Here is a 26,389-nt window from a genome sequence, read left to right on the forward strand (position 1 = left end):
GATTAGAAGGTGCCCAGGGCACCACCACTCGCCCTGAGTTCCCAGACTGGGACAAATCCCATTATGTCTCTCAGCACTCTCCCCACCACACTGATCGTGGTTGTAATTTCATCTTTAGCTCTGTGATTTATCCAAGAAGGAAGAGACACTGTGTTTGACTTGTGGCTCACCATTGTGTCCCCAGCACCTCGCATCAATATGATCAGTCCCCAATAAATTGAGGAAGAAAAGGAGAGAGAGACAGCGAGCGTCTGGATCTCTGTGGATAAAGGCCAAGCTCATGGAAATGATGTGGTTTGGGAATATAGGTGAGCCTGGTGGGGTGCGGTCTGGAGCCAACAACCTTTGGTGCACACGGTGCAAAAAAACCCTCATGGGTTGATTTTTCATCATTCATTCAACAAGCGTTGACTGAGCCCCACTCAGGGGCTCAGGCATGGGAGACAGTACAGTGCACTGGACTCAGGCCCTGACCTCGGGGTACACAGCCCAGCAAGAGAGAAATAAGTCTCTGGTGATGACAGGACAGGTACTGGGTGCTCTGACAAAGCAAGAAGAGCAGTGAGGGAAGCTTCCAGATGCCCAAGCTGTGTTCTGAAGAATGAAGAAGAGTTACTCAGGACAAGGAGCTGGGAGAGGCTTCCAGGGAACACAACAGGACCTGCCAGGGCCCAGAGGTATGGGGGGCCTGACATGTCCCCAGAATGGAAAGAATCTCTTGGTTTGCAACACTCTTCCTGAGCCTGTAGTGCCTTCTGATTCCCGGTTCTAGGGTTGGGGCCTGCCATGGGGCTGGTTCAAGTGGGGCCCTAACTCCCCACTCCCCCAGCTACCCCACTACTCACCTTGCCACAACACTCTCCCCCCAAAAGCCAACTATGTATCTGTCTCAGACTCTTTGATCAAGGAGAACATTTTCTTTTTTTTTTTCCCCTCTACTTTCTTTTGCTCAAGTATTCAAAACAGCAGAGAAGAAAGCAAGAGAAAGAGATGGAGAGGGAGAAAGAGGCGAGGATACAGACAGAAGACACAAAAGCCACCAAAAGAAAGTCCCCTGAGAGCAGAATGAGGAGACCCCAAGCCTGTCCTCCCTGACCTCCACCCCTCTGCTGCCTCCTGACCAGAAAAGGGGAGGAGGAGCCAAGATGGCAGGCTTTACCTCATGCTCGGGCCACAAGAAACAAATCTTTCCTGGACAGTAGATGGAGGACATTATTTTCATTCCTTCCTTACATCTTAGTCCAATCTTCCCCCTCTGCTAACAAGAAAAAGTCTTCACCTCAGAGGCCCTGAGTGACCCTGGGCAAGATGGTTTACCTCCTGGGTTCCAGTTTCTTCCCCTGTCAATGCAGAGTTGGTAGCCGTGCTACTCACAGGTCTAGGGGCAAAATGAGGCAGGGAAAAGAGGGGAGGTGGGAACAATCATCCCCCAAAGGGTGCAGTGCCAGGCCCCATGCACACAATGGCAGTTGCCCCTCTCTGCTGCCTGGCCAGTGTTGTCTCCCCCATTGCACGGCCACGAAGGGGTGGGATTAAATCACTGAGTGGATGCGAGGTGGCCTTCAGACTCCTCTCACACATGCCAGGAGCCAAGAGCTTGCAGGAACCTTGCAGCCTGACCCTCGCCTACACCCGTAAGCCAACCGAACCCACCTGCAGGGGTTCCACAGCCTAAGGGGTCACAGGCCTGAGAGGCCTCCTTCCTTCTCATCTATAAAATGAGCGCTTCTGGAAGGTAAAAATACAAATGCTTTCCAATTACTAAACTCCCATGGAATCCTCACCACAAACTCAGTCACAAACATCTCCATGTCCCCACTTCACCAAGACAAAAATCCAGACTCCGAGAGGTTGAGTTCACCACTCAAGAGCACACAGCCAGCAACTGCCAGAACCGAGACTTGAACCCAGATACCCGGGTTCCCAGCTGGGAACAGCTCCCAGCTCTGGCTCCCCAGCTCACTGGCTTATTTTTCAAGTGTCTCGATGAAACCGTGCCTCTCAAGCCAGCGTAAATCTTCACCTTGCTGGGTAGGGTTACTTAGCTGGTGGTGGCTCCAGTCCCACAGGGAGCAGAGCTGTAGAGGGACCTCAAAGTTCAGAAGAATTTAATATCCTTCATGAAAGGGCTCGGAGGTGGGGCAGGAGGGGCCACATGAAAGGCTGGCTTTGAAAAAGGCAAGAATCCAGAAATGCAGCTCCCTGGGGGTGGGGGGTGGGGGGTGGGGGGCCAGGGATCTACTTTCAGAACACAGTGTCTCCCAAACTGACATGAAGGAGGGGCTTTGTTTAAGTGAGAGATCAGATCTCAGGGCCTGGGGTAGGGAAAGGGCAAGGAGCTGGAACTTTCCTTTTGTCTTCTAAAATCTAGGAGGAGGCCAAGGAAAACAGTAAGGCACCCCGGGGAAGCTGGGGTAGCCTGGCTGGGTCTTGGCGACACCTTGCTCCCATGGACATTCAGGGGAGGGCACGGGGTGTCCCCCAAGGGATGGCACCCCCAGAACCTGCAGAACTCAGAAACTGGGCAGTGATGCTGATTTAGGGGACCACCCAAGAGCTTTTCCTCATGCACCGGAGCTCTTGGGAGTACTTTGGGGTCATCTTGGGGTAGATGTTGTGGCAGATTTCACGGAGAGTCCTGCCATCAGGACCTGCGGGCCCCACAGCGGCCAGTTTGCGAAGGGCCCGCGGTGACTGTGACCACAGCTGGGCAGCGCGGAGGGACGCGCTGGCTCCCCAGGGCTGCCAAGCCACCTACCGCCCACCGGGTGGCTGAAAACAGCGGAGGTCTATTCTCTCCCGGTTCCAAAATCCAGGTGTTGGCAGGGCTGCGCTCCTGCGAGGCCTCTAGGGGAGGAATCTTTCTCTGCCTTTCCTTTAGCCTCTGGTGTCACCAGCCATCCTCCTCCCGTGGATGACAAATGCCGCCGCCACTGTCACGTGGCGCTCTCCTGTCTGTGTCTTGTCTCCTCTACTTATCAGGACACCGGGGTCGTACTAGCTTAGCGCCCACCCTAACCACCTCGTTTTAACTTGATTACAACTTCAAAGAACCTACTTCTAAATAAGGTGACATCCACAGGCATGGGGGCTAGGATTTCAACATATCTCTTGCGGGGGGGGGGGGGACATAATTCAATCCGTTAACTATGACCCTCCGAGCCACCCAGGCGCCCCACAGACCTCTATGCTTCTTAGGCACCTAAAGGTACATGTTAGTGTAGCGGGAACCCATCCATCCTCTGCTGGCTGCCCTCCTGGGGCCTGGAGTTCACTTTAGCTCCTGTTTGCTGCAGCGACTTTCTACACGGCACGGCCAGAGCAAGCAATTTTGATTCAGAATCAAATCCCCTATTCTCCTGGGTAAAACCCTTGGAGAACAGATACGTGGAAATCCACGTGGAAATCCACAGCCCCCAGGGCCCCCGTGACCCCAATGACTCCCATCTGGCCCAGCCTCCTAAGGAGGCTGGCTTTCACTCTGTTTCTCCGCCTCAGAGCCTTTGCCTCTGCTGTTCCCCCTGCCTGGTGCTCTCTTCCCACACAAGGCTCAGCTCAGAGAGAGGCCTTCCCCGCCCCTGGCAGCTCAAGCATCCCCATGTTGGTCCCCAGTCTTGTGGTTGCTCACAACTTACCGCCATCCGAAATTACCTTCTTTGGGTAGGACTTGAGCTGTTTCCGACTGGGCTTTCCCAACCAGCACGCCTGCCCTCCCAGGGCAGGGCCTGGTCTCTGCGCTCACCGTGGATGCTCAGGGCCTGGTGCAGGTCTGACCTACAAGGCATGAGCAAATGCATGAATGCATGGCTAGCATGGAGGGAACTCACTCTCTCTGATGCATAAACATCTCCTGAGCATCCGTGAGGAGCCACATGCTGCATCAGGCCTGAGTCAGTCACAGTCCACTCAGGGAGACAGACAGTACAGCCCACAGTGACCGACCGACAGGAACACCATCCTTCTTCACAGGCCTTCAGCAGCAGCTGTCAGAAAAGCAGAAATTCAAATTACACTATCTATAAATGACAACGACGCTGAGATGCCAGCACAGGGATGTCCCAAGGACCAGCTGCCCCCTTCCTGACGTCCAACCCCCCACTCCGCAGAAGCCCGCTACCCCCTATGGCTCTGGAGCAGAGGAAGAAAACACAAGATCTCGGAAACTATAGAGATGGAGTTTCTGCCAACCAGCAGGTTCAGGACTCAAACTGGCACTGAAATTCCACATAGCAATCAAGAACTTTGTCATTATGCAAATGCACAGCAGTGAACTTTGTCTCAGAGCTTCCACGTGTCTCTCACGTGTGGACCCAGAATGCAATCACGGAGTCCGAGGGCACATGCATGCTCCCCCACAGGGGAGGCAAATTCTAGCTCTACTCTCTTAGGGTCTCTGGCTGGGCCTGAGAATCCAACCGACCTAAGACAGGTGAGTAGGAGAAAACCTTGGGGGTTTGCACAGGTACATGAGAGACCCCACAGGAAAACAGCCCCAACCAAAGCGGGGAGGCCCAAGACTTCCCCGCCAGGTTCAGCAAAGAATAGCGATGGTGGGAAAGTAGCTGAAACATGGAGAGATGAAAGGAAGGCAAGGTGCATTCTTACAAGATCTGTTCCTATAGATTTTTCTCGGCTCACTTCCCCATCTCTGGTGATAAGAATGTTTCTTTTCCCCTGGGTAGGGAGGGCATCTTTCACGTGGGATTTTTATCTACTGCTTTTGGGGAGACAAAGAAAGGTCAGAGCACCCTTCTAACACCTGCCGTTTTCCAAGCGTCTTTAGCTCAAAATAATCCTTAGGCAAAGTGGCATGTTTGGCGGTGGCCTATATGCCGCCCTCTGCACCTTTACTGGATAAAGCCAGACTGGGTTAGAGCAAATTACATGCCCATGGCCAAGGTGTAAGTGTTTGGTTGCCCTGCACCCTGACATTTTTACTCTTCAAGCTTTTTAAAAAAAAAAAAAAAAAGAATTAGATTATTTATTTATTTATTCATGATAGACACACAGAGAGAGAGAGGCAGAGACACAGGCAGAGGGAGAAGCAGGCTCCACGCAGGGAACCCGACATGGGACTCAATCCGGGGACTCCAGGATCATACCCTGGGCCAAAGGCAGGTGCCAAACCGCTGAGCCACCCAGGGATCCCTACTCTTCAAGCTTTTTAATTTTTGTGAAACTGACAGCAGTCTTGATTTTAAAAGTATATGTTTTTTTAAGATTGTATTTATTTATTTGAGAGAGAGAGAGAGAGAGCTCACGCCTGGCTGAATGAGAGCCACACATGAGGCTCCATCCCAGGACCTCAGGACCAAGACCTGAGCCGAATGCAGACGCTTACCGACTGAGCCACCCAGGTACCCCTAAAAGGTATATTTAGACACAGATAAAAATGTTTGCAAGCTCTAGCAGAGTATTCACAAGTGTTGACCACATGGTAAGTTACAAAACAAATCCGGATACCCTACACATTATAGCGTAGGTCTACCACGTAACTAAAAGGCAATAACAAACAAGTTACAAAGAAAACTAAAATATATTTGGAAGATAGGAAGCACTTCTAAATGGATCAAAGATATTGGGACATCCTCAGACCTGAATGGTGATGAAGATGTACGTCAAAACACAGCTAGCCCTGCGTCTAGGAGAGGCTTATAGCCTTATAAGCAGATAGAAAAGAAGGCTGGGATTTAATGAACCAAATGTCAAAGGTAAAAAATTGGTAAAAGAACAGCAGAACCAACCCCCCCCAAAAAAAGTGTAGAAATAATGAGAAAATAAAAATAAGAGCAGAAACAAAAGTGTGATAACAAAGATCAATATGGCGCAAAGTTGGTTTTTTTAAAAAGATAGCAGATATGGCTATGATATGGCTGACTTTACGCCTGTAAAATTTTAAACTCTCTAGAAAAATCTAGAGAATATTGTTGAACAACTGGCTCAAGGAGGAATAAGCAACCTGAAGAGCTAGTAAACACTTAAAGAAATTGAACTATGGGTTAATCTGCCCACAGAGAAACCATCAGACCATCAGCTTTATAGGGGAGTTCTATTCAACTTTAAAGGCATTTTATCCATTTGGTTTTATACTCTGACTTCTGAACAACAGAAAATGAGAGAACATTTTCCACTTCACTTTATGATAAAATAATTTTGATATTGGGGCACCTGGTTGGCTCAGTCAGTTAAGCTTCTGACTTGATTTCAGCTCAGGTCTTAATCTCAAGGTCATGAGTTCAAGCCCCACGCTGGGTATGGAACCTACTTAAGTAACAATTTTGATATCAAAATTAAACAACGACAGTGAAAGAAAAGTAAATCACAGTCCAATCCACTCATGAATATTGGTGCAAAAAAACTCGAAGCAGGACTCCCAGATCCCACAGCCAGGCCCTGGTGGCACAGGCATTACATTTAGCCCGTGGACTACACACACCTCCTCTCTGTGATTCTAGTCTGACTCACAGACAGCCAAGAAGTTCAAGCCTGAAATGGCCACGGGCTCTCTCTCCTCTGAATCCTGCTATTCTAGAGCCAGGCCAGAGTAAATGGAAAGTTCCAGTGGCAGTTTTTCCAGGGATGTCTCATCCAGGCTCAGGCAGGTTAACTAACATTGGAGAGAGGGAGAGACATCCTGGGGTGACTTCACTGCTCCAGTCCTGCCACTGGCACTGTGATCTGCAGGCACCCCCCTGCCCCTGGCCTGCTCTGCCTGCAGCTGGGAGCCACCAGGCAGCAGACCCTGACCTGCCTCCCTGGGAGCCACAGGCTGCAGGGGGTCACGGTGCCAGCAGGAGCGCAGCCAGAGGCTGTCTGTGGCAGATGGGACTTGTAGACCTCAGACAGGCCATAAGCGCTAAAGTTTCCTATCTTTGCCTCCTGCCTGGCAAAATTCCCACCATCCCAGAGCGAGGATCTGACAGTCCGGGAGGCTGAGCTCCTTGACAGGGCTGGGTAGAGTAGACTTCTTCAGAGATCAGGGCCTCTTCCAAGCTCACCCCTCACAGGGAGGAGGGAGGTAATGGCCATGGGGTACCCAACCCGAGGGAGGGGGGCATGCTTTCATGTCAATCCCTTCTCTGTGGGCACATGGTATTCCCCTAATATAGACATGCCATAATTTGCTTGAACAATCCTTGATTTGAGAGGGTTTTTTTATTCCTGTGCATCCTGGTAGATATATCTGGGTGCATATCCTTTATGCCTTCCTTGGGATAAATTCTACTTTTAGGCTCATGGGTGGGTTTCTATGAAGTTAGATGCAAAGTGCTGTGTGTACATGAAGATTAGACCCTTAAGGGAGCTTGTTTCCAGCATCAAGAACCTCTGCTGCAGGGACACCTGGGTGGCTCAGTGGTTGAGCATCTGCCTTCAGCTCAGGTCATGATACCAGGGTCCTGGGATCGAGTCCTGTATCAGGCTCCCTGCAGGGAGCCTGCTTCTCCCTCTGCCTGTGTCTCTGCCTCTCTCTGTGTGTCTCTCATGAGTAAATAAATAAAATCTTTAAAAAAAAAAAAAAGAAAGAAAGAAAAAGAACCTCTGCTGCGGAAAACACAACCTGCAGTGTGACTTGTCTCCCCGCTTTCTTCATCCTCATACAGAGCAGTTTGACAACTTGGACGATGGGGTTTCAAATAACTTTATTTCAAGGAAATAATTTGCCATTTAGTTAGTCATTATTCCTTTACACACACCTTCCCAAAACAACTCCATGAAGTTGGTACTGCTGTTATCCCCACTCTACGGATGGGACGCTGAGCTCAGAGACGTCAGGTGCCTTGTCTAAGGTCACACAGCAGGTCAGTGGTGAACCCAGGAATCAGACGCAGGCAGCTGCCTCAGAGCTACCTCCCTGAGCACGCACCCACCCAAGCATCACCACCCAGTGCTGTGGGTGGGCTTCCCAGAGCCCAGGAAGCAAGCCCTGAAGCAGCAGCGGCCTTGCTTCTCTCAGGCAAGTTGACAAGTCTCTTTGGGCTGAGTTTCCATCAGAGTCCTGCCTATAAATAGGCAGAGTAATAAATCAAGAGTACGTGCTGATGGAAGGAGCCGTCCAGGGTGAGCAAAGGTCAAGCTGCTGGCTGGGCCTGCGGAGCTCCACTAGCGACACTTCCACCAGCTCAGAACAGCACCGTGTCAGGAGGACGAGCGTGGAGGTCACAGTTCTGCTGATCTCAGACTGGGAGAAGGAAGTAGAATGGATGAAGGGGATGTTGGGGGCCTTTGGGCAGGACCTCCTCTTTCCTGCCACCTCCTTTCACACTGGAGCTCATGTCCGCCGCAGCCCAGACCAAAGGTGACATTATCTGGCACGACGGAACCAACCCCCACGTGCTGGGGGAAGGCAGGGGTTTCCTTGGACTAAACCGGCCACAGCCCTGCCCACCCCTCAGGTGGAAGGAACGTGGCCTTTGGACCTTCAGTAAGTGCCCCGGGAATAACGTCAGCGATAAAGTTATTAACAGCGGGATTGGGATCCCTGGGTGGCGCAGCGGTTTGGCGCCTGCCTTTGGCCCAGGGCGCGATCCTGGAGACCCGGGATCGAATCCCACGTCGGGCTCCCAGTGCATGGAGCCTGCTTCTCCCTCTGCCTATTTCTCTGACTATCATAAATAAGTAAAAATTAAAAAAAAAAAAAAAACAGCGGGATTTACTGAGCACTTACTATGCCCCACGCCTATGCTGAGAGCTCTAGGTCATCCAGTTCCGTCCTCTCGCCAACACTTCGATCATCCCCACTTTCCAAGTGACAAACTGAGGCCCGGAGAAGTGAGGCAGGTGACAGAGCCAGGAGGTGTCGGAGCAGGAATCTACACCAAGGCAGTCCGACCCCCGAGCTTGCAGCCTTCTCCCTCTAGGCCTCTGCACACCCGGGAACGTGGGGGAAGCTCTCAATCCCAGAGGGGGAGCTCCCCACGGGCGGGCGGGGATCAGGCCTTCCTCCCCGAGACTGGCTGCAGCTCCGCGGGAGGCTCCTCCACGGGCGGACCTGGGAGAAAGCCCCCGCTCGCCACCTGCCCGCTCTGTGGCCCTGGGAGAGTTACCCGGAATGGCCGAGCCTCAGTTTCTTCACCTGTCAGTGGGAACTAAGGACACTCAGTTCCTTTGGTGGCCGTAAGCAGCAAAAGGAAGGAGTTGGCGCAGGGCTGCCCCGTGGGTGGAAGTGGTCGTCATTGATGCTGTTGTTTCCATCCTGCAAGCGACTCAGCTCTCTCCTCCTGTCCGCTGCCAATCAGAGGCGCCGAGAGGGACTAGCCTCAGGCTGCCGAGCCCCCCTAGGGCTGCCGAGCCCCCCTAGGAATCATAGCAGCAGCTAAGATGTATCGCCTGTACACTGTGTGCCAGGCACCGGTCCTAATCGCTTTACGTATTAACTAGTCAGCAGGAAGCCCCGGAGAGGGCAGCAGGGAGGAGAGCCAGAGGTCCACAAGCCACGCCAGGCCAGCCCACCTGTGCGTGGGCCTGCTGGTCACACGGGTCCCCACCAGCAGCCTCTAGGCCCCAACGATGGCCCCAGGTACATGTGTGAGACCTGCAAAATGCCCTTCCCACCTCACCAACCCCTCAGGTGGTTCTGAGTGAGGACCCGGGGTTGAGTGTGTTGCCAGAGGGCTGGAGAAACAGAAGGAGGATGTGGGGGCTGCCGGGGGAGGGCTGCCTCCGGGTCACCCAGGGCCTAGAGCAGTGCTCAATAATGTTCGTTGACTAATAATTGCTGATTATGATATAAGTGGGGGCTCTATTTTCGGGCACAGTGGCTCAGGTATTGGGCTCTACTAGCCACTTTTTTTTTAAATGCATGCATGGAAAGAAACCTGGAAGGATATATACTAAAAGTGAATCCTGATGATCTTAATGGGGAAGAATAATGGGAGGATCTCATGGTCATTTTTTTGCAGGTTTTTTTCCCTTTTGTACTTGCTACATTGTCTATAATGAACAAGTATTAATTTTATGTTCAGAAGAAAATAAACTTTTGTGTGAGCTTAGGACTCATTCAATTTTACAGCACAAAAAGAAATTTTACAGAAGAAATTGAAGTCCAGAGAGGTTAAGCCGTTTGCCCAAGGCCACACAGCAAGGCAGGTAGGGCTGGGACAGACCCAGGTCTGCTAGCCCATCCCCTGCACCCTCTGGGAACTCAAGCCTTAGGACGGGGGGGGGGGGGGGCATCTCCAGCTCCTGCATGGTGAGGCCTCGTTTCTCTTTTTTTCACCACCGTACCCTGAAAACACCCCCAACCCAATCTTGCCAGCTCCCCCAACTCCTGCGAGAGTCCCCTGAGAGAAGGAGGGATGTCTGCAGACGTTAGTAAAGTGATCAATGGAAAGAAATACATATAAGCCCCCATTCCAGCTTCACGGACTTGCTGCTGATTCATAAATAAAAGAATGCCCAGGCTATTTTGGGCACCTGCAATTTTCTACTTGAATAACCAGGGAAGTGGCTGCCTGCCCGCTTCTCTGCCCTGCTCGTGGCGCCAGAACGGGGGAAACGTGATCTCCCCCGGCGTAATGGGATCTGGGGCCAGGCCTCACTGCTGATTTCCTTGCTTTGCCCCGCTCCAGAAAACCCAGGTGTCCCCCACACCACATCCATGGGAGTATGGGAAGGGAGACTCCAGGCCCGATCCAGATGCTGTGGATTCAGTGGTTCCTTCAAGGTATAGGAGGCAATCTCAGCTCTGCCACCTGCCATCTGTGGGACTTTGGGCAAGTGATTCAACCTCTCTGAGCCCCAGTTTCTTCATCTGTAAAATGGGGATACTTACATCACTTTGCAGGTTTGGTACAGGTGAGGTGCCTGGCTCTCTCAGGGGAATTATATTTAAGGTATGAGAGAGGAGCTGCTCTGGAAAGAGCCCCAAATAGGATTCTCAGGCTGTTGTTTGATCTTTTGGTTCCAGGAGCTCTGAGTTAAGGGGGAAGAAAAGATCATTTATCAGTTCTTGTCTGAAAGTCTGGGAGTAATGGCTTCAGGCAAGGCTGGATCAAGGGTCTTGAGTGAAGTCTTCAAGATCTGGTCCTTCTCTTCCTCATGGCTCCACTTTACTCTGGTTGACCTCATTCCTGGGCCAGTCCCCCTTCATGGAAATTCCCAGCAGGTACAGGCTTATATCATTCTTACAGCTAGAAGGGTATGAAGGCTGGAGGGGGAAATAAGTATGGGGGGAAGGGTGACTTATGACAAGTGAAAGAATAGGTTGAAATGTTGGACTGGAGTGCAGACAGAAAATACTAGCCAGGAAAGGAAAGGAAAGGAAAAAAGGAAGGAAAGGAAAGGAAAGGAAAGGAAAGGAAAGGAAAGGAAAGGAAAGGAAAGGAAAGGAAAGGAAAGGAAAGACTAGCCTTTATTCTGCGGCTTACTCCTCTGTAGTCCATTTTCCAGTATGTTCCACAAGATTTTAATAGGCATTGGATGAGCCAAGGGTTTCAGGGCCAAAAGACTGGGTGAAGCCCAATGTTTTTAAAGACTCTACTTATTTATTCATGAGAGACACAGAGAAAGAGAGGCAGAGACATAGGCAGAGGGAGGAGAAGCAGGCTCCATGCAAGGAGCCCGATGCAGGACTCGATCCTGGGACCCAGGGACCACACCCCAGCTGAAGGCAGACACTCAACCACTGAGCCACCCAGGCGTCCCTGGGCGAAGCCCAATTAAACAGGTTTCTTTGCTACAGAGCCTCTACATGGTCACTCTTCCAGCTGTGATTCTCCAAGAGGAGAGCTATGGGCTATAGCATTCCTTAAGTTCTCAATTCTTTGGGAAGGGCCACTATGGGTCATAGGAGCAAGATAATAAGACAGCAAGTGTTCTGGGGAGAGGACAGTGGAAGCCCCATAGGAGACAACTGTAATTGTCCACGTGAAGGGTGATGACTGCCAGAACGGAGCTCCATGGCAGAAACAGGAATAAGGGTACACAGCGAGAGATGGGATGTAGGAAAATATGTGTATCAGCTCAGAAAACGTTGCAGTTTTGGTGATGGTAACAGCGAAATATAGTTTTGATCCTAGCTTTTCCACTGAAAGCAATACAGAGACAAAACATGGGCTCTGCAGTCCAGCAAATTCTTCAGTAACTTGCCCCATTTTGCTACTAGAGCAAGTTACGGCACCCCTCTGAACCTGTTCTCTCGCTTATTTTTTTTTTTAAGATTTTACTTATTTATTCATGAGAGACAGAGAGAGAGGCAGAGACACAGGCAGAGGGAGAAGCAGGCTCCATGCAGGGAGCCCGACATGGGACTCGACCCCAGGTCTCCAGGATCATGCCCTGAGCCAAAGGCAGACACTCAACCCGGGAGCCATCCAGTCACCCCCTGTTTCCTTGCTTATTACAGGAGGATATTAAGCCCTTTTTCTCAGGGTCCTTGTAAACATTCCAAGATGAATGTAGAGAGAGTGCCCAGCTATGAGCTGGACTTCCCCTTCCGGCCATAACAAAGGACTTGGTACCACACCAGCCCTCCCAACAAAAATAGCCTAACACTTGACAAAATCAGAGGCAGCCAGTCTTCAGAGAGCAGGTCAGAGGGACTCCCCCCACCCCCACCCCGCCCATGAGCCCCTCCCCACCGGGCTCTCAGAGGAGCTCACACAGAGCACCGCGGTCCCTCTGAGCTCAGGAGGCAGGGATCAGAGTTTGGGCCTCTGGGACGACAAAAACAGAAGGAATCTGCAGGACGGGACACTGGAGAGGAGGGAGCTGCATAGCCAGGGGGGTGGGGGTGTCCCAAGAAGTCTGTGGAGGGGACTCCGGGACCCACAAGTCCTTGCCCAAAGGCTGGTCTGTGCAAGCACAGGATGAAACTATCCAAGGTTTACCAGCAGGCTGGGAGAGGTTGGAGAGACCTTCCTGAGCCCTCCAGCTGAGACACCAGAGAGGCTGAGCCCTAGGAGTGAGGACCGTGCCCTAGTGCAAGTGCGGCTGTAGACCTGCCCCAACAAAGCCTGAAGCCAAATCCTTTGATTTCCTCAGAGTTGAAAGGCAAGCTCTGCCAGGTTCTGGAGGCTTGGGAAACAGCTCGGGCTTTGCGTGAATTCTCCCCAACAAAGTGTAAAACGAAGCGCATGGGATTTCGAAAGGATCAGCCAGTGATTGTGCTGTCTGCTAAAATAAAACTTAACACTCTTCAGAAGAAAACAGAATCCAGATTCTATAACACATCACACACACAACATCCAGTATATGATCAAGATTTTCTAGACATGTGAAGAAACGGGAAAATGTGATCTTTAGTCAAGAAAAAACAGCCCATGGAACCAGACCCCAAGATGGTTCAGAGGTCAGATTTAGCAGGTGAAGACCCTAAAGCACCTATTCCGGGTTTTGGCACATAGTAGATGCCCACCAATTAATGCTAACTGCTCATCTCCATTCGAGCAAAGTAATCATTTGTCCCCCAAAAGGCTTTGAAACGCGAGGATTAATAAAGGGGAAGGACCCAGTCCTCATATACTGAGTGTTGCTGTCTTCCCCGTACACGATTCAGAGAATGGGGGGCTGCCTTGTGCAGTAATGAAACACAAGTGATGACCGTGCCACTAGCTCATTGTGTGATTTCCTCATCTCCCTGTGCCTCAGTTTCCCCATTTACATAATAGGGAGGGCAGGCAGGTCATCTCAAAGGGCTCTTTCTTTCCATGATTCTGAGTTTGTCTGGCCCAGGAGTTGTTTTCAGCCAGGATACACTCTGAGCTGGGACCTGGACGAACCAGTAGAAGGAATTGGATCCACATCTAATACCTTGGGGGAAACACAGGCTGGGATGGCTTTCTCCCAGGTATCATAATGTGAGGCTATGAGCAGAGCCGGGGCTCATTTTCCAAAGGAAACTTTCTTGAGAAATGTCTCCTAGCAACCAGCTCCACCAATATACAACCTTCAGGGACCTCTGCAGAAACATAAAGGCTTTTTGTGACTCTCTTCTTCAAAAGCTCACGTTGGAAGTGCTTATCAATCAAGACGCTAATGTGAAGCAGGTGGAGGGGGCCCATGGTGGGCAGGGGATGTTGGATGGGCATCCACCCACAGCTTCGATCTCCTTCCACTCTGTGAAATTACCAGCAGTCTGGTTTCCGGGCTCAGAGCAAGAGCTTCAGACTTGTTCAAAACCAGGCTCCATCTCCTACCAGCTGAGTAACCTTGGGCAAGTCATTTAACCTCTCTGAGCCAGTTTCCCCATCTGTAAAATGAGGCTAATGACATGTAGGAGGATAGTTCTCCACCCAGGCTCCCGGCACTCGTCCAGCACACGCAGCCACCAGGTGCTGTGAGCGTTTGCCGCTAACAGCTACATTCTTAGAACTATTAGCTGATGGGAGGTGACTCACCAGAGGTAGATGGGAGGTTGACACCATCTGGTTATCCCTTCTCGTGTCCTACAGCCAATGACCAACTAATGTAGAGGGATAAAAGACCAGTCCTCTTGCCTCAAAGCAGGACAACGTGGTGCCATGTATAGTCATGACCAGACTCCAGCTAAACCCCCATCCTTGCTGAACTTCTACTACCACATCCTACTTCCCTCCCTTACTCCTTCACAGACTTCCTATGAATGCCCCCCTCAATAAGTCACTTGCACAAAGTCCCCATTTCAGGCTGTCCTAGGAAATCCAAAGACACGAGAGTATCTATGTCTCAGGCCACTGTGAGGATCTGATGAGAGAATGTGCATGAAGTACCAGGCACGCAGGGTGTGCTCAATAAACCAACATCATTATCCTCTTCCTCCTCCTCATTATTACTGTAATTACAGACAGTCCTGAGATCAGAGAGGGCTTCCAAAGTGGACAAGAGTTGGGGGCAGTCTTGGTGTGAGGGGATAGTTGCACTTAGACTGGCTAACATAGGTGAGACAGAGTTATCAGCTTTCTTTGCTTCCTAATTAATATTAACGTTATTTTTCCTATTATAAAAACAGTACGAGCTCATTGGCAAAAAATGAATAAATAAACCCCTCAGCAATGCAGAGAATGACAAAAATGAATGAATGAATGAATGAATGAATGAATGAATGAATAAAATTTCCCACCACTTGGGTATAATCACTGGAGACATTTTCCCTCACACCCTTCCAAACATTTCCCACATAAATTCAAATAATATACATATGTGGACACACATATACACATATATACATGCAAACATATATAATTAATATATGTAACATATGTATATATAATATGCTATTTCTAGAGGATAATACTATATGCATAATAATATACATATAACTAATTTTGTTACTGATAAAAATGGAATCACAAATACTATTTTGTAACCTGGTTTTTTTCCACTTGATTTTCATATGCAGATAGTGGGCATCTCCCATGTTAATAAACACGAGTCTACAGCATCAGTTTTAGCCAAAGATTGTTACCTTTTATGGCAATAACACAGCTTATTTAATCAATCCTCCACCTCTAGACACTTACTTATTGTCACTTTTTTTTACTATTATAAACAAGGCTGGTTAATGCAAATCCTTGAGCGTGTATCTTCGTGCATATGTTCAGTTGTTTCCTGAAAACAAATTCCTAGAAATAGAAGAGTATGGATATCGGAACGCACACATTTCCCTGCAGGATGACTGGACTATCCTCACTCCCTCCAGGAGTACTGGAGTGTACATTTCCCCACACAAAGTATCCAGCAGTCTCCAATACTAGATATCATTTTTGTTTTAATTTTTGCCAATCTGATAGGTGAAAAATAATACTGCGTTGTTGCTTCAGTGTGCATTTCTTTGGCTGCTGGGGAGGCCAAGCATCTTTTCTTACACTTGTGGGCTGTTTGGATTTCGCCTGCTGAGAATTGCTATTGTCCAGTCCTTGGCAAGGCCCTGCTGGGTGTCTTTTCTCCTCTCCCTTCCCCACCCAGATCCACAGGTTCAGTTCATAAGCAGCAAAGCCCTGCTTCCTACAGGATTGGTACACTGGGAAGGCAGAGTTTTTGCCCTCAGGCTCCAACAGCCAGCCAGAGCTGGGATTAGGAGGGGTTCAGTCCTCTGACTCCAGGGTGCCCTCTCACCAAGCCCCCTCTCCCGCCCTTATCCATGTCCCTACACAATGGAGACCTTAGAAGCCAGATCTGCTTAAAGGAAAAATTTCTCCAAAATTCCAAACTTACCCAGCAAATACATTCCAGGGGCGATTATTAGCATGGTTTGGGGAGTCTTGTCAGAAGAACCTACTAGAACATTCCTTTAAAGTCCAGCGCTCTCAAGAGGTTTGAAATGAGATTTTATATATGACAAGATCTATCACAGTTACGAATACCCCAACCATTGCCCCAGCGACACCACAGGTAAGAATTTTCCCTCCAGCAGACCCACTTACCCATGTATAAAAGGCACATGTAAAGTGCTCATGGAGGGCAGCCCTGGTGGCGCAGCGGTTTGGTGCCGCCTGCAGCCTGGGGTGTGATCCTGGAGACCCGGGATCGAGTCCCACATCGGGCTCCCTGCATGGAGCCTGCTTCTCCCTCTGCCTGTGTCTCTGCCCCTCTCTCTCTGTGTCTATGAATAAATAAATAAAATATTTAAAAAATAAAAAATAAAAAAATAAAGTGCTCATGGAAACATCGCTCACAATAGCAAAATACATGCTAACGACCTAAATGTCCATCAGTAAGGACCTGCAAAATAACTTACCAATGACATTTACCAGGAAATATCATGCAGACAGTAAAATAATTGCACGCGCGGAAAGACGCCCTTGAGGTATCATAAAGTGACAAAAGCGAGTTATAGAAGAGTACATTTAGTGTGATCCCTTTTGCACTTTTCAAAGGGATAGATTAGAATTGTTCCAGATGTTTATGAGAGTGGAACCAATTCCTGGGTGGTCACATAAGAAACTGCTCACAACAGTTTCATCTAGGAGGGGGCTGGGGAGTTAAAGTGTTGGGAGATTTTTAGGTCCCATTTTATACCCACCTGCCTTATTTAAATTATTAGCATGAATATGCTTTACCATTATATAATGAAAAACCTTTAAAGTTTAAAAGTGAGCCTATGACCAATCATTGTGACAATAGTCTATTGACAAGCTTACTGTCAAATATGTGCCAGGCAGTCTGCATTCTCTCATTTAATCTTTTTTTTTTTTTTAAGATTTATTTATTCATGAGAGACACAGAGAGGCAGAGACACAGGCGAAGCACGCTCCCTGTGGGGACCCCGATGCGATGCAGGACTCAATCCCAGGACCACAACCCAAGCCGAAGGCAGATGCCCAACCACTGAGCCACCCAGGTGTTCCTCTCTCATTTAGTCTTAAAACAAGCCCTAATCTGATACCCAGTTTATGCATGAGGAAACTGAGTCTTCAGTTAAGAGGTTTGTTAGGCCACATCTGATTACAAAGCCCTGGCTCTTGCTGCAAAGTGTGGTTCTATGTCTGGGCTTTGTCAGGCCTGCTATGAGTGAGTCCCTCCTGATGGGCTGGCTGGTTTCCTACTGGGGTGGCTGCTCTGTCACCTGCACCTGTACCCTGCAGTTTCTCTCCTCGTGACCTGATGCTTTAAAGTTGGCGCTGTCCAATACAGGCTACTTAAATTAATTAAAATTAAATGACTAAGATTCCAGTTCCACAGAAGCACTAGCTGCATTTCAAGGGCTGAATAGCCACATGTAGCTAGTGGCTACCATATTGTCAGCACAGATATGAAACATTTCCATCATTGCAGAACATTCGGTTGCATACAACTGCTTTATCATAGCATTAAAGCCAGGCAGACTTGGGCTCACCCTGCTCTTCTACTTACTAATGGGTAAGCTGAGCTAGTTATTGAACCTCTCCGAGCCTCAGCATTCTCATCTGTAAAATGTAACTACCTCACTGGGCTGTTGCAGGGATTACTTGCAATCATGCCTATTACATGGTTAGCCCAACGCCTGTCACATGAGCAGCTCAAAGGGTAGGACTCTGCAGTCAGACAGTTTTGTGGCCTGAGGCATGTCACCTCACTGCTCCGGGCCCCAGCCTCATGAGGTGAATGGCATCTACCCTGAAAGAGTGCTGTGAGCATGAGAGCATATGTTTGGTGCTCAGGGAGGGTCAAGTATCTTTTCCTCTTTCTGAAAGGGGGTTTCCCTGTCAGAAACCATTCTGATAAAACCCAGAAGGCCAATGTACCAACAAGAGAGGGCTCAACCTCCAAAATAAAATGATCATGGGATGCTGTTTGTCACCCATCATATTGGGGGAAGGAAGAAATGGTTTAACTTTTTTTTTTTAAGATTTTATTTATTTACTCATGAGAGACGCAGAGAGAGAAGCAGGCTCCATGCAGGGAACCCGATGTGGGACTAGATCCCAGGACTCTAGGATCACACCCTGGGCTGAAGGGAGGTGCTAAGCCACTGAGCCACCCAGGCGTCCCAAATGGTTTGACATTTTATTGAAGAATAACATACATACAGAAAAATGCACCTGCCACAAGCATGCCACTCAATGAATTTTGAGAAACTGAAAATATTTGTGTAGCCACTAGTGAGATCGAAAACCAGAACATCAATAGCTTCCCAAAAGCCCCCTCATGTCCCTTCCCATCCACTATCACCCTTCACAAAAGTAACCACTATCCTGACTTGTAATACCATAGACTCATTTTCAGTAGACAAACCCAAAGATTCTTAACACCCAGAGTTAGAAAGGGTGTAGACAATCCAGTAATCTGAGACACTGATGGTGGGTGTGTGAAATGGTACAGCCATTCTGGAGGGTAATCTGGTAGCATCTGCTAAAATGTAGCATTGGCCCGGCATTTCCACTTCACAGTGTCTGCCCTGAGAAACGCCCACATCCCTGCACAGAGAGGCAAGCACATGGATGCTTGCAGCAGGATTGTTTGTTAATAGCGGCATATTGGAAACAACCTCCATGTCCCACTAAAAGGGATTGGTTGGGGGAAAAAATGATGGGCATCACACTATATTTTACACTGCAATAGATCAAAATAGTGAAGAGGATCTACATGTATCGCATAGAAATTTCTAGAAGACATATTATAGAATTTTAAAAAGCAAACTGCAGAAAAATGACCCAAACATACACACACAGCATCCACAACAGTGATAACTCTGGGGAAGGGGTGAGACGGGGTTGCGAGGGGACAGTAAGGAGAAATGTGACTCTTAAGTTTATATGCACTTAGGTTGTTCCAAACGTTTAAAGCAGCGGACTTACATATATGTGTGTTACTTGTGTGAAATACTTTACGAGCTTTCCAGGATAATTAAACAGCCCAGCCACCGAGTCCAGGCAAGGAAAGGAAGGCTGCCCCTCTGGCTCCTGGCCCCGGGCCCAGCTTGGGTTGCGGGAGGGCAGAGTTCCCCGTCTGAGGCCTGAGGGGCTGAAATGAACGGAGCAGCCAGGGCCCCTGAGAGCGGAGCGCGGGCCTTCCTCGGGGGCAGGTGGTGCCCGGGCCACCGCGCTCGCCGCGAGCCCAACGCCAGGGGATGTAAGTGGACCGCTGCGAAGGAGCCAGTCTTGGGGGTCGGCGCCCTCCCAACAGCGCCCAGCACTTTAAGAGAAGGATGGGGCTGCCCGGGTGGCCCAGCGGTTTAGCGCTGCCTTCAGCCCAGGGCCTGATCCTGGAGTCCCGGGTTCGAGTCCCACGTCGGGCTCCCGGCATGGAGCCTGCTTCTCCCTCTGCCTGGGTCTCTGCCCCTCTCCCCACCCCATGAATAAATAAATAAAATCTTTTAAAAAAATAAATAAAAGACTTTATTTTAAAAAATAATTTAAAAAATGAAGGATGGCCGGGTTTGGTTCTCTCCGTCCCTGGGGATGGAGGACAGGGAGGCGGCAGGTGTCACCGCCACAACAGTGGCTCTGTGAGAGTGAGGCGCTAAGACAGACACTCTCAGTCAGTCCTGTAAACCCGGTGGCCATGTGCTCAGGAGTGGGGAACAGGACGTAAGGGGCAGCAGCCAAGGGTCCACATTAAAAATAGTCCACCTTCAAGAATTAGCTTTGCAGGGGCCCCCGGGGGTGGCTCAGTGGGCTAAGCGTCTGCCTTCAGCTCAGGCTGGGGTCCTGGAGTCCTGGGATCGAGCCCCACCTTGCTGCTGCTTTAGGCTCCCTGCTCAGCAGAGAGTCTGCGTCTCCCACCCTCTGCCTTTGCCCCTGCTCCTGCTCTCTCTCTGCCTCGCTCACTCTCTTTCTCAAAAATTTTTTTAAAAAATTTAGCTTTGCAGGGAGGCTGGCCCAGCTGACTCCATAGAGAAGGGCTCCTTAATGTTTCTGAGCCTCAGCTTCCTCCTCTGTAAAATGGGGTGCAGGCTCTTGCCACCACACACACACACACACACACACACACACACACACGCACGCACACACTTGATCTGTGACTGTGGCAAAGACCACAGACTCCCGAGTCAGACTGCCTCCAGTCCAACCGCAGAGCTGCTGCTCGCAGCTGTGTATCCTAACCTGCTCAGGGCCACAGCTTCCTTTCTCATTGATAAAACAACAGCCCTGTTCTCCCCTGAGTTCAGAGGACTTACCATGCAGCTTAAGTGCAACCATATTGGGAAGGTCTTACCACAGCCTTCAGCTCTAGGACGTGTTCAGTACATATTTGCAACAATGATTAAACTGGTTTTTCTGTACTACGCACCTATCTAGGTGCCAGGAACCAAGCTAGGCATTGAACACAGAGGCCTGAATAAGTCACGGGGCCCGAGCTCAGGGTGTTTACAGTGTAATGATGTGGGGTGGGGGGATAAATGAGGACACCTAGAGACACGCCTCCCTCTGATGCCCTCCAGGCTACAAGGACAAATGCTCTCAGGTCCTATCCTCATCTCTTCCAAGGTCAGAATTCAGGCCCATCTATATTCATCTAAGACATAATTTTGCTAATACCTCCTTCCTCTCCCCCACCAATCCAAAGGATTGCACACAAAAGTGACCTCAACGTGTTTTTTTTAATCTATATTGCGAAGATATCAAAAGCACAGCACATAAACTGATACAATCACTGTTGACAGTATCTACTGGATATCTTATGACCCACAATTCCACTGTTTCCAACAGAAACAAGCACTGTGTTTACCCAAAAGTTCACAGAAAGTTGTTCACAGCATCTTTATTAGCCATAGCGTACACTGGAAACCACACAAATGTCCATCCACACATCAACTGCTCATACAGGCAAGAGCATCAACGAATCTCAAACATACCATTGAGTAAAAGAAGTCAGGCCCCAATGAGTAAATTTTATGCTTCCATTCATATGAAGTTCTAGAACAAGAGAAACAAATCTATGGTGCTACTGGTTAGAATTCATGCTTACTCTGGGAAGCAGTGGCCATTGACTGAGAAGGAGTACAAGGGAACCTTCTGGGGTGCAGGGGATATTTTATATCTTGACCTTGGAGGTTGTTGTATGGAGAAGCACATAGGTAAAACGTTGCTGAGCCACATACCGAAATCAGTGCATTTTATGTATGAGTGCTATATTTCAATTTTTTTAATGTTTGCAAGCAAACAAAGCAAAATCCCTTCAGTGTAGCTTGGTTCATGCATCCTGTGAAGAAGACTAAAATGGATATGTGATGGGTGGTCCATAGCCTTGACACTTCTCAAATACAGGCATCAGCCTCCAGGGGAAGCAGCAGAGTAAAGTGGAGAAGAAGAATCTTTGTGGGATAGGCTCATTGTGGGATAGGCTCATTGAAGGTCACCAAGGACCAACCCCCAAAAACTTTCTCAATAATCGGGGCATGAAAAAGAGGCAGGTGGTGGCCACAGTAAGGTCAGGAGAAATGCAAATGCAAACACACTGGGTTGTGCTCAGCCCCAGTTGGGTATGTTGTACCATACACAATAGTATTTCCTCTGGAAATTGTGTGTGTTAACTTTCACTAACCAAAATTATAACTAAGCCAGCCTCTTCCGATCCCAAAAGTGCGTGAGCAAATGATAACTGACGTATTTGCGAGCAAAGTCTTTGGAAAAGACTATCAAATACCAGTAATGCGTCAGCAAATTCAATTCAGCTTTGCCTTTGCAAGGGGTTGTGTGCACGTGCAGTGTTGTTTTGTTCACCAAACTCCAGTCATTGAAGAGAGAGAGGAATCTGCCTCAATCAGTGAGGTCTTCCTGGACACAGGATGGCCTGATTTTTCCAAGTCTTTCTTGCAAAGGGGGTTGGTGAGTGTGCAAGGAACAATTCTTTGAACTCTGGCTCTGGGAGCAGCTCCTTATGAAATTCTGGCTTTGTAATGCTAATCTTGCCCCAGCCCCACTTCCCAAGTCTGTAGGGAGACGTGAGAAGAAGCTCAGATCCCCTTCAAGCCCTCTGGAGCAGGTCCTTTTTCTATGCCCGGAAATTTTCTTACAGGGATGAAGTTACTTGTCTTCTTAATCCCTTTGTCAAAAACCACAAAAGAGGCTTGGCCAAATCCCAAACACCCGCCCTTTCTACATCCTCTCTGAGTGACAAAGTTCAAAATGGGAGCACCCTAGGGAAATGTCAGCACCCCAGGCCCTTCTATGTACCTGAATAATCCCTGGGCAGACAGCACGGATCCTCCTTCCATTCTGGCCATGGCTTACTCTCTCTGGAACTGCCTGCCTTCCCCATATAGCTCAGAGCTCCCTGTGTGGGTGCAAGCACTCGTTCCCTAATTCACTACATTCCTTCTTTCAACAAATCATTACGGGAGATCCGAGCCATGCCCAATTCTGGAGGAGGCCCTGGGGAGACAGCTGTGAACCCAGTCCTCCCCACGCAAGACTCATACAGTCTGACGGAGGAAATGGGACTCAAATAATTATAACTCAGTGGTGAAGAGTCATATAAGGGAAATCTGCGGTGCAGGAGCACACGATTGAGGGAGACCTCTTTGGGGAAGTGGCATTTTACCTGGGACTTAACTGATAAGCAGGAGAAGCCAGGCAGAGCTGGGGAATATGCATGGGTCCAGGGAACAGCTTGTGAAAAGCAGGAGGTGAGAAACAGCACAGCTTTCAGGAACCCAAGCAGAACTCTTAGTGGCTGGAGTGTGAGGCGTGAAGGAAGGTAGCCCTGTTTCCTGCTGACCTTCCCTGCGTCCCTTCCACTCCAGCCACCCTGGCAGCCTTGCACTTCCCTGAACCTTCTGGTACACTCAGCCTCAGGACCTTTGCTCTATTCCCTCTGTTTGCAACACTCTTGCCCAAAACATCTGTCTGGCTAGCTCCCCCACTCCCTGCAAGTTTGTGTTCACATCTCACCTTCTCGATGAGACCCTCTGGGGAGCCACTAATTACCACGTAGTGCTCCCATTTACTCCCCTATACCTCTAATTTCCCTCTTTTCCATAGTACCTGTCATCCTTTTGACATACTATCTAGTTTATTTATTCATTATGCTTATTGTCTAGCTCCCCCCACTAGTGTGCCAGATCTGTAAGGTCAGGGACCTTTGTCTGTTTTCTTCACTAAGGCATCACAAGCCCTTGAACATTTGAAGGAGGAAACAGATGGTATTTAAGAGAGTGGCAGGCAAGGTTTGGATGGTGGAGTCCTTAAAGGCCAGGGGAAGACATGTGAGTTTGACTCCAAGTACAAAGGAAAGGCACCAAAGGGTTTTCAGTTGAGCAGCAGCAGAGTCTGAGTTACATTTTAAAAGCTTGCTCTTGGAGACATCCAGGCATAGGAGAGTGGTGCCTGGGCTAGGGTTGGGGCATTGGAAGAAATGACTGGATGGATGGAGAAGATGCCAGGAAGTGGACTCATCATGCCTTGGTGACTGAGGACTGTGGGCCTGTGGGAAGACAAGGCAAAGCAGACCTCCAGGCTCCCGTCTGAGCCACAGGGCCAGAATGGAGTCACTTGACAAGATGGGGGGACAGTGGAGGAACAGGTTAGGGGCTGGAGTGATCAATAGTTCTGTTTGGGCCATGGTGAGTAGGGCTGTTTAGACTTTCAAGTGGACACGTCAAGTAGCCTGTTGGCTAAAGTTTAAGCTTGGAGCGAAAGTCTAGACTGGAAATAGGCATTTGGGGATCATTGGCTTAGAGTTGTTTATAAAGTCATGAGAGTGTAGAGAGAGAAGAGAAGATGTCTAAGACCTGACCTTGAAGACCAAACCCAGGAACCTTAAGAGTTGGCCATTGAAGGATGAGGAGTTTGCCAGGAAGGTAAGGTGAAGGTACTCTGGGTAGAAGCACGGATAAGACCTCAGCATAAAAGAATGTGGATCTCAGTATTCTTTGAAACTGTCAAGGTTGGGACGCCTGGGTGGCTCAGCGGTTGAGCGTCTGCCTTTGGCCCAGGGCATGATCCTGGAATCCCAGGATCGAGTCCCATATCGGGCTCCCTGCATGGAGCCTGCTTCTCCCTCTGCCTCTCTCCCTCTCTCTCTATGTGTCTCTCATGAATAAATAAATAAAATTAAAAAAAAAAAAAGAAACTGTCAAGGTCATCAAAAACAAAGAAAATCTGAAAAACTATTACAGTCCAGAGGAGCCCAAGGAGACCTAACAACTAAATGTAACCTGGTATCTTGGATGGGATCCTGGAATAGGAAATGGACATTAGGTAAAAACTAAGGAAATCTGAATAAGGTATGGACTTTGGTTAGTAATAACGTGTCAATATTAGCTCTTTAATTATAACATATGTGCCATACCTGTACATCTACACACATACAAGATACTAACAGAAAAACTGGATAAAGAGTATAAGGAACTCTCTGTACTATCTTCTCAATTTTTCTCTAAATCTAAAACTGTTCTAAAAAGGTTTATTTTTTTAAAAAAAGCATGTCTCATGAATGGCCCCCAACTTGCACATTCCAAGGACTATAGTAATTTGTTTCTCTGGAGAGGACTTTGACCTGGATCAGTCCCTCCTGTGGGAACTTGGAGACACTATGAATATTTCTTCGCTCCTCTCTTGCCAACGAACAAAGGATCCTCACCTCCACCTACTTTCTTTCTGTTCACAGAAAGAATACTCTCCTCAGGCTATATTTCATAATGAAAATGAGAAGCAGAGACTAAATGGCTCAGGTAAGTCAGACTCACCTAGAATTCCTCAGGGGTGTGACCAGAGTTAATCCTTTTTGAATGCTCTGTAAAAGCATATTTCTTAGTCACAATTTTCCTGAACCCCCCCCACCTTGTTCAATAGCTAGCTTTGTTTCGCCCCTGCAAAAAAGCTTTGGCATCATCTGAGTTCCAATTTCAGCTCCATTACTAACTAGTTATGTGACTGTGGGCAAGTTACTTGAAACTTATCTCTAAAAGGGGTTATAACCAGGGGCATCTGGGTGGCTCAGTGGTTGAGCATCTGCCTTTGATTCAGGTTGTGATCCCAGGGTCCTGGGATCAAGTCCCACATCGGGCTCCCCATAGGGAGCCTGCTTCTCCCTCTGCCTATGTCCCTGCCTCTCTATGTCTCTCATGAATAAATAAAATCTTTTTTAAAAGTTAAATAAAAAATAAAAGGGGCATAACCATACTTGATCAAAGAGTAGATTAAGTGAGATGAATAATAAATTGTATATAATTTCATCCTCTAAAGAATGGATCTAAAATAGTCAATGCCAAATGTCTGTAATCGTGCCTGGCACTCATGGTGGTTGGCTGTTGATGAGATATATGTCAGTCTGACCAATCAGTGATGTCCCCAAAGATCAAAGTGTGTCACTTGGGTCCTTGGGACCCTGGGTGGTGACTGAAGAGCAGAGAAGTACAGGAAGCAGAAGCTGGGCCTGGGAAGTGGCAAAGGAAAGCTAGAGAGGATTTGGCTGGCATTTGGCCTGGGGGCACCAAGGCTGGAGAGGACGCAGAGGTGCAGGGAGACAGTACTGTGTGGCTGAGGCTCCAACAGCCAGCTCAAGATTCCCTGGCCCACACAGGCTCAGCCTTGAACAGAGGCCATCCAGTACCCTGGACAGCTCTGGGGGTCTATAGATTTCAGGGACACTAGTTTTGTGGGTAGAGACTGGATTGAGTTTTGGTTCCTCCAACTACCTGTGTGAGCATGAGCAAGCCACCTCACCTCCCTGAGTCTCAATGACTTCATCTCTCAACTGGAGATAATACTTCCCCTTCAGTGCTTTTGTGAAGAGTAAGTGAGATAACAGAGGGACAGTAGAGTGGTCCATGTCTGAAGTCAGAACCTGAGTTTGTGTCCCCACGCCACACTGTGTGATCCCAGATAAACTGCTGAACCTCTCAGAGCCTCAGTTTCCTCATCTGCAAAATTGGAAGACTAATAGACACTAATTCATAGGGTCCTGAAGATGAAAGAGGACATTAGTTTTTATATTAGAAGAAACTTAGCATGGCATCAGACAGCAGAGTAGATAATCAAAATTATCAGTTTCTTATATCTCGCAAATCTGCCGGATTGACTTTGCTCCTCCATCCTTAGACTCTTTT

General features: G+C 48.7%; 1 protein-coding gene across 1 annotated transcript in view; it reads left to right on the forward strand.

The window, feature by feature from the left end:
- Positions 1–26,389, forward strand: part of FAM107A (family with sequence similarity 107 member A) — a 52,728-nt gene that overhangs the window by 5,235 nt on the left and 21,104 nt on the right. The window contains exon 2 of the mRNA XM_077858346.1: positions 24,949–25,012. Coding sequence (XP_077714472.1) covers positions 24,949–25,012 — 64 coding nt within the window. The remainder of the gene's footprint in view (positions 1–24,948; positions 25,013–26,389) is intronic.

Source organism: Canis aureus, chromosome 19 (genome assembly GCF_053574225.1).
Source record: "Canis aureus isolate CA01 chromosome 19, VMU_Caureus_v.1.0, whole genome shotgun sequence".
NCBI classification, from domain to species: domain Eukaryota; kingdom Metazoa; phylum Chordata; class Mammalia; order Carnivora; family Canidae; genus Canis; species Canis aureus.